We start from the raw sequence: 16,084 nt of genomic DNA on the forward strand, positions 1-16,084 counted from the left end.
TTCTTCCGGATATTTATTGTCATGATTTATTCATGTATGTGTGCAGATCTTCTTATAGAGAGTGGTTCTGTAAATAGTAAGATCTGAGCTTCAGTGGCTGGTGCCTTTATTCCACCACTTGTTATAGAGTCAGTTAATGAGTTGTTGAACTAGAACGGAGCAGGAATGCTGTGCAGTATATGTACAGAAACAGGAAGCATTACATAAATCTACAGTGTCTCATCACAAGCCTTCTTTTGCTGCTTGATTAGCTTAACTGAAACAAAGACTGAGCATTTGAATCAGGTCATAGCAGTTTTATGAATAGAATACAAAAGCTTTTTTTCTTTCTTCTCCTTTTTATTAATTTTTTGAGGCCCCACAGAAAGGATCCACATTTTTTTTCTTGTTTTGTTTGCCGAATTTCTTTGCATTTGTTTCTTGTCTCATCCTGTAGTTGACTCGGTTCACCCCTGGTGCAGAAAGACTATCATGATGCCTCAGATATTTTGCCTTAGGTATTGTGGGTTTAACTCAACTTGCATCACATGCTGGGGTGAGGCGCAGTTTTATAGACCAAACAACTATTTTTAATATATAATATTTCATAATAATTAATCAGCAATGAAAATCATTATTTGAGCCCTTTATAAAAGTGTTCTTGTGTTTTTCCTTGTATATTCTTAAACTGTATCTCTATCTATACTTACATGACAGGGCTTTTAGTGTGTTCTAACACTCCGTGACAGACACTATCTCCTCCTTCTCCGACGTCCTACTTGTAGCTCCAAAAGTGTTTGCAAACACATAAGGAGTTTGGCACTCGAAGCAACATTTTAGACTGCAGTAAACAGCTGTTCGGGGCATCTACATGTTCTTCAAGGTAACAGTAACAGTTTGCGATTTACAACAGCATCTTACAGCAGCATCCTTATCGACAATGAGGAATGCAAGGTGTGTGATAGAAAATCACAGCATTTCGCACTGCACACAAATGCTTTAGATCAAACTTGTCACATTGCAACTGTTTAAAGAGGCGTCAGTGGTGAGATTGAGTCCTGAAAACTCGTTCTGCATTTGGAGGAGTTGACAATGTTCCTACTCAAATAATATTTTTTAGTGCAGGAATTCGTTAAACGAAATGAAGTGAAATCAAAATCAGCACAGTCCAGATAAACATCAAACTGTCGCTCACATGTTGAGTCGAGTTTTTCTCACGCAGTGGTCGCCAACTGTGAGGCAGAGAGGACTGAAGATAAATGCTTTGGTAGTACGGTGGTGGCAAAGCAGGGAGAAGAAGACAAAATTGATGGTATACATTACTCATCCCACTAGGGTTAATTATTTTTCCATATTCTGTTGTTATTTTACACACACGCTGGCTCTAAAATACACACATGCATAAACAGCACCTAAACACATGCATTAATGTATGGAGGCATGCAAAGGAGCTGCCATGTAGCGAGGTGCCCCTGAGCAGTTGTGTATCTGGTGCATTCCTCCGCTTTCCAAGTCCCCACAGACTGAGCACAAGCTAGACCCAGCAGCAAAAAAAAATGTTAGTTGAGGGATGCAAATGATGAGCCAGCTCAGACTGCTCTACAAGTCATGGGTGGGACAACATGTCTAGCTTGGATTTATCCAACAGTGTCTGACCAGTAACTCTCTTAAGTCAATTCATTGCCCCTTGATGATCTCAAATCCAACGTGTTGCGATGTCCCTCGTCTTGGATTGATTTATTAAGCCTAAATAAATAACCTACACATTGTAATACTGCCCATCTGCTCTAACCCTTTTGGACTACCTTCTCACTAGCAAGTTCGATCATCAATTCAATAGTTGATCGTAAAAATCGTAACAAAAAAAAAATGTAAGTAATAATGTCTTGCAATTCAGGTGAGGTTACCTTTTGTGATAAAATTGTATGAATACCTGACAGTAGGGATGTCTCAATCAAGTTTTCTGGCACTGATCCTCAGCAGAGTCCTCAGCTATTGTGAATCAGTTGAATAGGGTCCAGTCAGATACTTATAAATACCTAAATGGTGATTGAATATGTACATTTCGTATTGGAATAACTGTTGTAGCCACTTGAATCTGACGCACCTTTTTCACGAGCTATTGTAGGAATGCTGAAGGTCCTGATTCAAAATCAGTTAGTTTGAATAATATTAATATGCTACTACTCTAACTGTGAAAAATTGGTATTGAAATCACTTCTGTGTTCAGTATTAATATGTTTTGACATTTTGATACTTGACAACACTCATATTAATAAAAGAATACAACATCTGAAATTGTGATCCACTTGAGAAAACAATGCATCACTTGGAAGATGGGATGGGATGCAGCCTCTTCTCTGACAAACAATATTTGGCCGAGTACAGACACACAATTTACCAACAGGAACGTTTCATTATGTTTCTCAAGACATTACTCAGTATTGATGTGGGTTTGCTGCATCTGAGATGACCTGCTGCCAAAGCTTACCAAGCAACAATCACGGCAAGTTAAAAAATGAGAAGTGACTACCTGAATGTTTTGTTTACTCCTCTTAGAAATAAATAATTCAATAACACATTTGATGGACCTAAAACTATGGAAGTGTAAGAATTCTATAATCTGTGTGTGTGAACACACTGTCTGTTTCAGTTGATCTAATCAGTGAACCAGTAACCGCAGTACTCCCAGAATCCCTCACAAATTGTGTGGTTTTCAGAGTTGTTTGTGCCGTCTTGCAAATTCAGCGTAAAAAACAAGACATTAAGTTGTTTCCTTGTTTCCTTACTTTTAAAAAGTGTTGGTTTGTTGTGGCGTTGTTGGTTTGAACCAGCCTCTGCTTCCATGTCTAAGGTGTGTCTTTTTTGAGCCCACTGTTTCAACTGATTTCACCAGTTACAGTAAATTTATGAATGAAGACAACACTTTATTGATGGTAAGCATGTCAAATCTTTCATATGCTGTAAACAGTAATCAATTTAGACAACTACTTTGTTGCCCATAGACCTCAGTCTCTCTTGAAAATGGCTAAATTTGTGAGTTGTCGAGTTAGGAGAAACTTTATAAACTTTGGGAAATGCTGTCTGCAACAAATTCTTCATGAATTTGTCTTTCTTTTGGTTTTGACTATACATAAAGTTCACAAAAATCACAGTGTTCACCCAGTGATGGACGTTTTTATTTGCATATCGAGCAAGGAAATGAGTTTTTAAAACATATGGTCACTCAAGACACATGCTTTAACCCATGTTAATGCCAGATATGTCTTAGAATCTCCACTTGTGATCATATCACTCAGGACAGATGGAAATACCAGGTCTGAAATGCCTCTAAAATAGATTTTTATTCTCATAAACTGGCCCTGACAGAAATAATATGGGAGCCAGCACAATTGGAGACCTCCCAAACACTGACCAATTAAATGTCAAATGTTTACTCCAATAATCTTTTGCTTCTCAACCCACATGGAGCTCATTCTAATTTCTTAATTCCTGCAGGGTTAGTTTAAATGTTTCTTTTCCTCCAAATTTAGCCCTGTAAAACTGTGATGTTATGTTGTGTGGTCACAGGAAGAGTCTTGACTATAATCTGACATGTCATCAGAAAAATCTCTCCACAGCTACTGACACCAACAATAACAGATTTTTCTTCTCATTGACATTATCAGGTGTAGAGCCGTTGGCACAGTAATGAAATCAAACTCAAAAGCTGCTGTCGGTGAGGAAAAAATGAGTCGTCATAGTCGATTAAAAATGAATTGAACAGGATGCAGTGTTTATTGGAAGAATAGAGAGGTGTGTTTTGCTGAAAAGAGGTAACAATTATAACATTATTATTGTTATCATCATTATTATTTTAAAAAGTAATTATAATTATAATGATAATAATAGCGACAATAATAATAAAGGTAATAATCCCTCTCATTTGTTTCCCTGATAAGGTAGAGCCGCAAAATGAAAGCAGCAACCGATAGCAGTCAGGGATGATAAAGGAACGTCCTGGATTACTGCCTTCATTAAGACTCACACCTCATTAAAGTCTACCCAGCAAAAGACAGAAACCATATTGAACTCTCAGCAAACGAATCAACAGTACAACAGCACAATGAACACATAAATAGTCAAGCGCTCCAAATATAATTAAAGTTTTACATCATATGCAAGCCCCCTCCATCTTTCACTTTTGCAAGTATCGACTGAGCCGTCCCGCGGTGAGGTAATAACGCGCTAATCCTGTTTTTAGAATAGACGGGAGGATGTTTTACCACTGAAGACTGCCTGCTAAGGGGGCCAGCAGGAGGAATATTTCCTCCCTGGGATCAATAACCTATCACATTACCATTACGTTCTGAAAATGTCTCTTGCATTGTGTCAATTGTAATGTTTTGCCTGGAGGCACACAGTGGCAAACCTATAAAAAACAGTTATTTGTGTCTTCTGCAGTCAAATTTCCTGTTTTCATGCAATGAAGGGAGAACAAAACAAAAATAAGTCTTTAATTGCTCATCCCATGCTGACCATAACGGAAGCTAACAGTTGGATGCATTGTTTGCTACAGGTTTTAGTGATTTTTTTCCTCCCCAAGTTCTTTAATTGTCAGTGTGGTGCACAGCAGCTTAATGGAGAGGTTCAGTTAATAAATGAAAACAACACTCTAACTGAGAATTAGCTCACTCATTAAGACATACATTTCAGGCCTTGGTAAAGTCTGTTGTGGAAAAAGCTGACAATGATTAGATGGGAATTCGTTTGTCTCTCTGGAAAAGTTTTCTCGGAGTGATGAGATGAAGCCAAAATCTGACAAACACAAGCAGCTTGCAACAATGACAACAGTTAGAGCAGACTTACGTAGGTGGTAACAGGGTGCTATAGCCTTCACCTGTTGCTTGTGCTGGACATTTGGACAATCTCACACTTGGACTTCAGATTAGTTTTCAAACTAGTTTTCACTTCGAGTATGCCTCCGTGCCTCCCTTCGTCATTATTTATCCCTCTATATCAGTCTGCAGCTGCCACTCTTCAGTCTGTCTCTGACCTATCATTTCATGTCTTATCTAGTCTTTGGAGTTTATTCTCCTGTCTGCCTCTGTTTTCCTCTTGCCTTACTACTCATTGCTTTGTCTGTACTTTTAGTATCACAGCAATACCAGGATTTGGCCATTTTCTAGCGACTGAAACACCAGAAGAAACAATAAAAAAAACCAAAAAAAAAAACCATCGAGAAGTCGGCAACATCAAAGTGAAAATACCATGTTTTCGGAATGGCAGTGGCTTTGCTCAAAGCTGTCTTTTAATAATTGTGTGTCAACAAATTTGGCTGTGTCTCGGTGTCTGTGAGTGCTGTTTGAGTCCTCTGACAGACACAAACACTGGCCACAAACAAGTTTCACCTTGTTAAAGTCGGGTTGTCTGGCACCCAGCTCCTCTACTATGTCTGTCACACTGTCATTCAGTTCCCCGGACGATAGGTCAGGTTGTGGAGCAGCTCAATAATTCAATGTTTTGGTTCTGAAACCCAGCTTCACACTGACATGGTTTTCTGTGCTTGTTGCTTGTTGTTTCTTGTTGCCAAGAATCTCCTGGCTTTTTAAATATCTCTGGGTATTTTAAACCTAATTGTCCATTTACGTAGACTTGTTTTTAGCTACCTTTGCATATTTCTGGGCATATTTCTTTTTGAAAACGCGGTTTTCAAGTTCAGTTTTTTTATATCCCAGTATCACAAATCCCAATTTGCTTCAGAGCACCTGATTATCCGTACAACCTACAATACCCTTTGTCCTTAGACCCTCAAGTGAGATTAACCATGGGATATTTAGCTTTTTGCAAGTGTTAAGCCAGCGAGCAACAGTTGGCACTGAGGGTGTGTGTCTGTGTGTTAAACTTTATATCATCCTCAGCACTCACCGGAGATTCTGGTTCTCTCTCTTCATGAACTGAGAGAATCTGATCATTAGGTTAAGTACATGTCAGCCTCAGGTAGACCAAACATAGATACTGTGCGTACACAACAGCAAAACAAATCACAGTATGTATGAAGTATGATGACAGAATTACTGCTACCTGTAGATTGTGCATATGTAAAGAGTACACTGCCCTGTCTTGTCTATTCAGGTGGCAGCCATCAATCCCAGCCACCCGCTTGCCCAGATGCCTCTGCCGCCCTCAATGAAGAACTGCATCCAGCTGGCTGCCTGCGAGGCCAGCGAGCTGCTGCCCATGAACCCCGACCTCCCCGCTGACCTCTTCACCTCCTGCCTCACCACGCCCATCAAGATCGCCCTCCGATGGTAAACTTTCTCTAAAACTTTCTTTGCTGTCTCTCTGCTCGAGTCCACATTTAAAGTCTTACACATAGAGGAATTGCAGCTGCTACATTCAGCGTCTGTCCGACATTCATGCTGAGATAATGGTATAGCTGTAATTACCGCTAGTAAATGTTAGCATTTAAAAAGTGTTTTGTATTAATGAGGCCAAACAGGCTTTACATAGGCAGGGGAGAAACTTAAAATGTATACACAGGGGCTGGATGGTTATAGACTTTCTGTGTAGGTCAGAAAAGGTTAAAGAAATGTTCTACTTGAAAATCTTCTCTGCTCTCGACAGTTAGTTTTACTGGGGGCTGACCCTCCTGTATGAATCTCTTTTGACCAAAACAGAGGAGTGTTTTCAGGTAATTATTATTGATTTGAGGTTGAGGTTGTAGTATATATTATCATTCATCAAAATCTAAACGTTATGGAATTATTTTCAGATGGATAGTGCTTTATTCCCATACAATCATACCATGGAGCACTGTAACCGTAATAAAACCTGCCACTTGTTGGCAGCAGGTTGGACACTTTGAGGATGGAGTGATGTGTCCTGTCCATAGAGCAAACTGAGCTTCAATCATGCTCTCTATTCAGTTATGATGAGAAGTATTCAGCTCTGATGAAAAATGTAAACAGAATTCATCCATCATCTGCAGAGTCGGCTCTAGTAAAACAGGTGAAAGATACTTAGGCATGTGTTTCATTTGGGAGACTTGGCTGATAAAGTGGCCTGATGTAAATGCATCCTGAAGCATCATTCAGAGGACTGTACTGGTGAAGTGTCAAGTGAAACCACAGTAACACACGGGTTACATCAGCCAGTCAGCTGTGTGTGTGGCACACTGAGTGTGTGGGGCTTGCATACCCCAGCAAAGGCTATTGCATCACCTCTGATTCCCTGTCAACAACGCGCACACACACACACACGCACACACATACACACGCACAGATATGTCATGTTGTATCACACATGTACTGTAACTCCTGTATGTACAGGCTGTTATCTCTGACAGAGCTGAGAGCTAATGAGAGCAAATGTATCCATTCTTAGTATCGGCACTGGTATCAAACAATTCTAGAAGATGTCGGTGTATGAACAGTAGACTTTGATTTCTTGATCAGATTCTTAGACTTCTTTGATCATATTTTCCTGACTCGCTAAGTTTCTAACTGCTCCAGCCACTGAGAAATGAGGGGTTTAGTCGACGCTGATGATACTGTTAAGAAAACCGATGCCTTAGGTTTTAGAATGCTTTTTTAATTGTTGCCCTAGATCTTAATAGGTTAACACAAGCCTGTACACTGAAGCTTAAGAATTTAAAAAAAAAAAAAGTTTTATTCTACAAACTTGTTGTCTTTTTCTTCTTTTTCCTCTAATTGTACTTCCGTTTCTTCTTCTTCTTTTACTATCACTACTTCTTTGTCTTCTAAACATGGGGGCCTCCTGTTGAAATTTTGGCCTGGTCACACCACAAATTGATAAAACAAGTAACCTGCATTCAGCTAACAGTTAGCTAATGATAACTGAGATGCATTTACATTTACACTTAGGGCATTTAGCAGATGCTTTTGTCCAAAGCGAATTACAATAGGCACATTTGTCAAAAGAAACCAGCCGGAACAACCTTGATAGAGTAAAAAAGAAAAAGTAGAAACTGTTTTCAAGCCCTCGTCCGAGCATCGTAGATGCTATTTGTCAAGGATGCAGATGGCCTTGAAGAGTTTTTGTGACGTACCACAACTAGCATATTCCAGGCTTAGGGGGCCTTCCAGGGTTAGCTCATTAATTTTGAGTGATAACTTCATCACACATTTTTGTATGGTTAAAACACATTTGTACTTGCTTAGATTTGAAGATGAGGCAATATTGGATTCCAACAGGAAGTGCAGCACAAACAAAATATCTCCCACTGCATTTTTACGCATTGAAATTTCACAGAAGGTAAAAAAGCCCAGGTTTAAATGATAAAGTGCATAATGGATCCTTTTTATGTAGCTACTTTGACTAATGTTAATGGTGTTGTTCGTGTTGATAAGACTTTGGGTTTTTCTGTCAGGACAAATCAAAATGTCTGCAGTAGAAAAGGTGTGTCTTTATAGAAGGATTTTAAAGGAGAGAGTGAAGACTCATCTCTGTTTCTCACGTTTCTCATGTTATTATTTTTGCTTTACCTTCATGCATGCAACATGATAACAAATATCTATACATTACCATGACCTGCGTGACTGAGAACCTTCATCAACAACATGATAACATGCTGTCCAACCCCTGGAGAGATGACAAGAGAAATGGAGTGAGTTAAAACAAAATCCCAGACAAAAACAACAAAATGTGAGAAAGACACCACCAGCACATCATCACCCACTGGGTTTAAAGACATTTCTTTTTATGTGATGTTTAGAGAAGATGAGAACGTCATCTTCCATGTAGTAGCATACAGTACAGGCACTATCTGCAAGTCCCTTTGGTGCCATGAATCGTTACTTCCCTGCACAATTCTTTGCATTTTAATGACTGAATTCACTTTGTGCACACATAAAGTCACAGAGGTGATTTTACACACTTTACACTAAGGATTTGAAAGAAGCTGCTAACTTTTTTTTGAAGCGTGTAAGTGAGAATGACAGGCTGCCTTCAGGAAGTGCCCTCCAGCTTGTTTCTCTGCCAGAAATGTTGAAGAGTTTCGTTTATCTTCCTCTGCTCTAAATCCACATCTCACCGTGACCTTCAGCATAATGAGGTCTCAGTATTATGCCATTAATATTGATATCCTTTACCAACGTACCATTCTGAGAACAAGTTGCTAAAAGCCGGCTGGATGATATTGACTGAACTATTCCTTAATATCCTCTGCTTCCAAAAATGGATGTTGTGGATGCTTGCAGAGAAAATTTGGGACTGATCGTTCATGTTAATGGCCCTGGTATGCTCAGGCTTCAGTCATTTGTGTGAATGAATATAATGTGCTGATCTGTAATGACCCGGGGGAAATTCAGTCATATATTACTGTATATATGCATTATATATGAAATTTCCTCACAGCTCAGTATAGTTTGATAAGCTAATTCAGCATTAATGTTGCATAAACACAAAGCTTCAAAAGAGATTAATTAAACGTATTACTCATTATTCATCAACTCGAAGAACACAATATAGGAATAGATTCCATAGATTAAGCTGACAGAGCAAAATATGCATCTGCTCTACATTAGTGTTGCATTTCTATTAAAGAATTGCATTGTTTGTCTTTGAAATCTATTTCGAAAAATATGGTCATTTATTTTTGGTATTTAGTTTTCCCTTCTGAAATCTCTAATGAAGGGATTTCTCCACAATTTCAAGAAAAATGACCTTCCGCAACTTTGGAAAAAAGAAATTAAGACATTCTTCCACATTAGTGCTGAATTCATGACTAATTAAACACGCCCTGTCTTCAGTGGTTTTTACTGATATGACGTTTCTTGGTCTGGTCTGACTCATAGCTTATGTTGGCTAATGACAGCTAACATTTGAAAACTTTTAAGCAACATATTGTGATTTTATTTTTTATTTATTTATTTTTTTTAATAACGTCTTCAAAAACATTTGGATGGTACAGCATCTCATGATAGGGTGACTGGTCACAGCCACACTACCGTCCTCCTCACTTGGTTCTGTGTTATGTGTCTTCAGTTAGAGGGTATAATCACAGTTTACACACATGTTTACGTTAAGATGCATGTTATGATGTAATAGGTTTTGTTTGTAGTGAGCATCTACACTACATCTGGCAACCAAAGTGCACAAAATGCCAATTTCTGCATAATGTTGCTTTAAATGATATTGTGCAACTGACTTCATAGATTCAGTTCATTAGGTCAAAGTTTTTCTTTACTTGCACCACTGTTACACTATGTCGTAGAAATTACTGTCATCCCGTAATTGTCACCTGTGGCCACAGTGGCACTGCTAAGCAAAAGTTACATAAATCGGCTTTAAAGTCAAGGCCTTCAAGGCAATCACTGTGTGCCACTGGGAGTGACATTACTAATTCCAGACATATACAGCTGCTGTTCAGTGCCCACCTGCCAGGTTTGGTAGAGAATAGCAATTTGATTAAGAAAAGTCCCAGTGCTCGAGAAGAACCTCCACACCAGATTAAACGTACCAGCTGTGGCCTGCATGTGTATCAACCTGCCCTCCAGCTTTTAATGAGACCTAAAATCTTCACCAGTGTCTAAATATGCTGGAGCTCCCTGTCAACACTTCTCCTACCTCCTGATATTCACATAGGTTGATGCTACCTCTCGTGCTCACTTATTATTTTCTAAATAAAGACATGTCGAGCTGTCTTCTCCTTAATTTCAAACAGCCCCAGAGTGAGAAACAGCGAGAAAACGAGGAAGGCATAAGGTGGAGTTTGACAGGGTGAGAGTGGGCGGATGGAGGGATTCAGTGATGTGCCCGCTTACCTTGTCTTTAAATCTTTAATGAGATGCATTGAGGGATTGATGATGGGGTTTACAGAGAGAGAGAGAGAGAGCAAGAGAGTGAGAGAGAATCAGTTGGGGAAAGCAAGGCAGAGAGAGTGCATGTGTACCTTTCATTGCTCTGCTGAGCAGAAAATCATTACTGATGGAGCGCCATCTTCAAGGGATTTCCCCACTGCTGCGATGGATAGGGAGGGATGGAGGAAGTGTGCATCTGAAAATAGAGAGGGAGGAAACGGGATGAACCCAGGGGCTTGCATGGTAAGGAAGAAAAAGGAACACCGGATGAGGGAATGAAAGCTCAGGGTGTGCAGCAGTCTAATGGTACATTAGACATAGACTGTCAGTTGGTCGACCGCTTGGTTCAGAGTGAAATACCAAGACACAGTGCTGCAGATCCTCAGAGGATGAATCCTGACGACGTTCGTACTAACATGACTCTAGATTTGTTTTCGTAATGTTTCTGCAGGCAGGTTTCATTTTTAATAGCCAGGTTACTTGAGTCAAGAATTTGACACAACTACTTGGATGATTTTGTGCTATGATAATCTGTTTTAGCAAAGCAGATTCTCCATTTTGGCCTAATGACAAAACTAACAATTGCATTGTTCACTGTTACAAAAGAGGTGGCATTTACCATATCAGAGTGATTAAGTGTTTTACTAGCACTGCCTGCTGGAGCAAGAGGTGGGCCTGTAAACAGCCCTTATGCAGCTAGTCAGGGCAGATTAAATTGTATATTTTACCACATTCCAGCAGAAAAATACTGTTTCCAGACAATGTCCTGTATAATGACCTTGAGAAACACCTCCCAAAAACAATTTTTTGTTCTGTTAATTTACTCAATTACTTTTGTCTGGATTTCTATGAAATTGCATTCGAACATTTATGCTCTCTTCAGAATGACCAGTAATAACTTTGGTAATCATCGGACATTTCACTAGCACTATCATCACATCAAAATGGCACTAATGCTGTAGTTTGAATACTGCAAAACGAATCACATTCCTGTCCAGAATGTAAACATAGTTGTTTTAACATGGATGAGAACACATACATTAAGAGGTCAGTGCTGCCCCAGAAGCAAGTACGGCTTTTACTTTTTAAAGAGCCTTATTTGGCAACTCCTGAAAAATATAAAGATCGTCTAGAATGAAACTTGCACCATCATTGCCGGGACGATGTGAGGGTGCAGCACCTCTGTTATTCAGCCCTTTAGGGGAGAATCAGGCAGCAGCAATGGATCCATGTAGAATGCAAAGCAGGCTGAGCCAACTCCTCAGCATGTGTGCCTGCTTCTGTCTTTTCGATATTACACCAATACCATCAGCTCGACATATGCAGTCCCCTCGACAACTGCGCTGCTGTGGCTTCCTGCATGGATGTGAATAATCATGCATACGCTTAGACCCAGGCAATGTATACATAATGCCTAATGCTGATGGTGATGTGTACATGGAAGCCTTTCAACCTCGCTGCTGAGCTTTGAGGGGGAAGATGGTGACCTCAAGGATCGTCCCATTATCAGGTGTGCTGTAAACAGCAGATGAACCTTTTAAGAGCAGGGACACAAATGAGATTTTAATTGGCTGTCATGACCACATCTTGTATGCTTTTCATTCTGCAGGGCTCTTCCCTGACACACGCACGCACACACACACACACGCACACAAACACATACACACACGCAAACACACGCACACGCACGCACGCACGCACGCACGCACACTGGAGCCTCATTACGTTCATTGAGAACAAATATGGCTACATATCTTTTCCTCCCTTTTCCCAGCTCCTGTTGGTGGAACGATGCAATTAAACGCTTACAAGAATTGGAATTTGCCTTTACTCACACACACATACACACAAACTCACAAACATACGCACTACACCATTCTTGTTCTGGAGTCTTGACTTTAATAAGTGAAATGTAAATTACTTGTAAAAAGGTCGACACGTTCATCTCCCCTCTCTCGTCTCTTGATGTAGGAAGTTATGTAACATTGCATATGCCTGAGCTGAATACTTTCTGGAGACCTATGAAGAGAGCAGAGCGTTACCTCAGAAAACCCCATCAAACATACATACTGATAGCAAGATCTGATAGCTCGGCTTCATCTTGTTTCAAAGGCTCGACTCTCTGCTGATGTCACACCATATCTTTTTACTGAGTATAAATATTTTCTGTGGCTGGATCTGCAGTTTGCCTCATGCTGCTGGGTGCCAGCTGCCAAAGCAGCTATTACACTTAAAGACAGAGTGCGAACACTGGATACAGCTGTTAAAACTATCAAGCTGTTTAATAACAAAATGTTTACATGCTTTAATGTAGAAAAAACAAAACAATATTTTTCTCATATTGTCTTTTGCTGCAGCACCTCTATTCACGCTCTGTCTGTTCCTTAAGGCCCACCTTCCAAAAAAAGCCCAGTCTGCTCTGGTCAGCTCTCACAGGCCTGAGGAAGCACCCACCACTGGTGTTCTTACAACTATAACCACACTGGGAGGAAAGGCTCAGGGCTCCAACTGCATATTTGTGAAATCACAACCTTACAGAAGTCCTGACAGCTGGTTTAAAGGCACAGTGTCTGAATACAGGCTGTGTGCATTTCTCAGATGACTGAGCGTTTTCATGGTATGTTTATAGCACCTACACCGGTATTGAAATCAAGAAGACATGGATTTTACTTACTAAGCTTTCTTTATCAATACGGTCCTCTAAACTTTATTGCTATTTGATATGATATGAAAGAATTGCAAAAAGTAGTGTGAGTGAGGTACAAAATATACTGATACAGCTTTGATCTTTTTTTTTTTTGATAGAGAAGTTTCATAAACTCTATGTAAAAGATCCAGCTGATGTCAATTAAACTATGAAATCCCCCTTGATGCTCCAAAGAATGAACAAAAAGTTCAAAAATGTGCATTTTTTTTTTCTTGTTTTTCTTAAAAACACACAGATGGCTGACGTACAGATATTCTACCAACACTAGTTGGCGGCAAAAAAAAATGCCTCAGAACAGCTTCCCTGCCAGTCTTAATTCTCTGAGCTCTAATGGACGAATGAAAACCATACCAAAGAATTAAATGACTCATTTAGTGCTCTAATGATGAACATTTCACTCAAGAAATCATCTATAGTTGTTTAACTAGTTGGAGTACAAAGGCCATCAAATATGATTAGTATCAGTTATTTAGGTATTTCCTCTCATTTGTCACCAGTCTGTATGTAGTATGTAGACTGAATACAGTCACTCAATGTATGCCCCATTAAATTACATGAACATATTCAAGTTTTTTGATCAGTTTAATCGTTTATCTAAATATACTGAATGGTGTCATCAGGTATCTTTACTATATTACTAATTACTATAGATCCAAATGAGTTTTCTTTCAAAGTAAGGCTTCCAGCTGTGAGTCCGAAAATGTGCTCGCCCTTCTCGGTGAAATCACCATGGCTGCTGTCACAACAGTTTCAACAGTTGGTCCATTATTCACTGTCAGATTTGTCTCTAGGTGACATCATCAGTACGGTCTGTCTCTATGCTGTTCAGCTGGAAGTGGGACTTGCTAAAACTCACAAATTCAAATGGAGCCCTGTGATGTTGAAGGAAAGAACATATGTGAATTCTTTTGGGTGGGTTTTTCGTTTAGACTTAATTGCGCTCTAAGCAAGGTCAAGGATCCCTGCAGCTGAGGAAATTTCTGTTAATTAGCATAATGTGTCCAATATACCACTGGCACTACACTTTGATGTTGATTTAAAGTGATAGCATAGTAATGAAGCATGTTTCTACGCTGATAAGGCAGGGCCCTCTCCATCTCCACATTTGTCTTGTTAATGATCAAAAAGCACATTAATCATAATGTGTTCTTATTTGAAAGGTTGTTTTGAAACAAAAGCAGTTGTATCAAGATCAGGAGCCTGCTGCTGCTTAATAAGCAGGGTGCTGTTGGCTTAGGCAACAAAGAGAAATTTGGAAAGAAGCGCTCGAAATGCCACATCCTTTAGTTCTCATTGTCTTTCCACATATTTCCTACTAGTTAATGGATTTTACACATACAGATCATGTACTATTTCGAAGTTAACATACTGTTTTGTGCTCATTAGCTGCAAGAATTTTGAAATGCTACATTTCAGGAACTCCGCTGAAAGTCTTTTCAGTGTCACATGATGACTGTGTGCCTGAAATGTGGCATTTGCGGCCTTGCCTTTCCCAGTGCTGTAGTTCCAAGAAATCTGAATCTCTGTCCACATATTGTTTCCTTGCGTTGGACAAACAGTTGACCTATTAGAGCTTTGTATGCCAACATCACATTTCTATAGGGAGTAGCTGATCTTGCAAGGTATAGATACATCTACGCAAAGTAGTTATCAAAATTGCAACAGGTGTGGCTACCTAGCTGTAGAAGGTTAAATTCAACTTGCAGCCTGCAATCTGCAAAGTAACTATTAACTAGAATTATCACATACATGCTGTGGACTAATCTGCCTCTAGAATAAGTTGGAGTAGAAATCTAAAGTAGAAGAAAATGGAAAAACTAAACTTAAGTAGAGTACCACAAAATTGTCCTGAAGCACAGTGTTTAGTTACCTTCCAAACGCTGCTAATTTGCCTCAAAAAAGTTACTTTACAATCTGTACAACACATGACAGTGTCATTCTTAAACTGTCAGTTTTGACAGAGAAGAATCAGAAAGAGCAACAATGAAGGATGAACTTCCAAGATGGACTGGCAGACATTCAACTGATACTGTATAGACAGAGTAGACAGCAACAATAAAATGAGCACACTATATGAATCAATTACACGCAAATATGAAAAATGATGTGGATCATATAAGATGTTGAGCCACTTGCAGGTGTCACTCAGGATTCAAGGCTCAGGATACCATTTACTGAGGGGGAGAGCAGATGAGAGGCTAGGAGGAATGTGATGTTCATCGCAGACAACACGTGATATTACAACAGTTATTGCCAAAGACAGAATTGCTGGCTGTGTGAAGCAGCGACAGTAGGGGAATGACACAAATTTTGGTAAAAATGAGAGGAGAGAATCCCCAGCATTTAAATACCTGCTGTCAACAGCAAACTACTTTGATGCTTGGAAAGTTTCCGGTGTTCCTTTAAAACAACAGTGTTTGAGGGTTCTTACCTATATTTAAACTTTCCTTCAACGTTTATTTTAAGACATCAGTTTGAAGTTCGTACCACAGGATTGCAGGGTTGTGTCACAATCATCATCATGTATAGAACTGAGTTGTTTTCATAGAACATGCTGAGATTGATATACTGTATCTCATGTACATTATAGGTCAGT

The 16,084-nt window shown here is 39.5% G+C and overlaps 1 protein-coding gene across 9 annotated transcripts in view; it reads left to right on the forward strand.

Moving 5' to 3' along the window:
- rptor (regulatory associated protein of MTOR, complex 1) overlaps nucleotides 1-16,084 on the forward strand; it is a 182,220-nt gene that overhangs the window by 68,666 nt on the left and 97,470 nt on the right. For all 9 annotated transcript variants that reach the window (XR_005075259.1, XR_005075265.1, XM_037099484.1 and 6 more), the window contains exon 7: nucleotides 6,094-6,269. Coding sequence is in view for 7 of the 9 variants with exons in the window: in XM_037099484.1 (XP_036955379.1) it covers nucleotides 6,094-6,269 (176 nt within the window). In the remaining 2 variants the exon portion in view is untranslated. The remainder of the gene's footprint in view (nucleotides 1-6,093; nucleotides 6,270-16,084) is intronic.

The sequence above is a fragment of the Acanthopagrus latus genome, chromosome 1 (assembly GCF_904848185.1).
Source record: "Acanthopagrus latus isolate v.2019 chromosome 1, fAcaLat1.1, whole genome shotgun sequence".
In the NCBI taxonomy this organism is placed as follows: Eukaryota; Metazoa; Chordata; class Actinopteri; order Spariformes; family Sparidae; genus Acanthopagrus; species Acanthopagrus latus.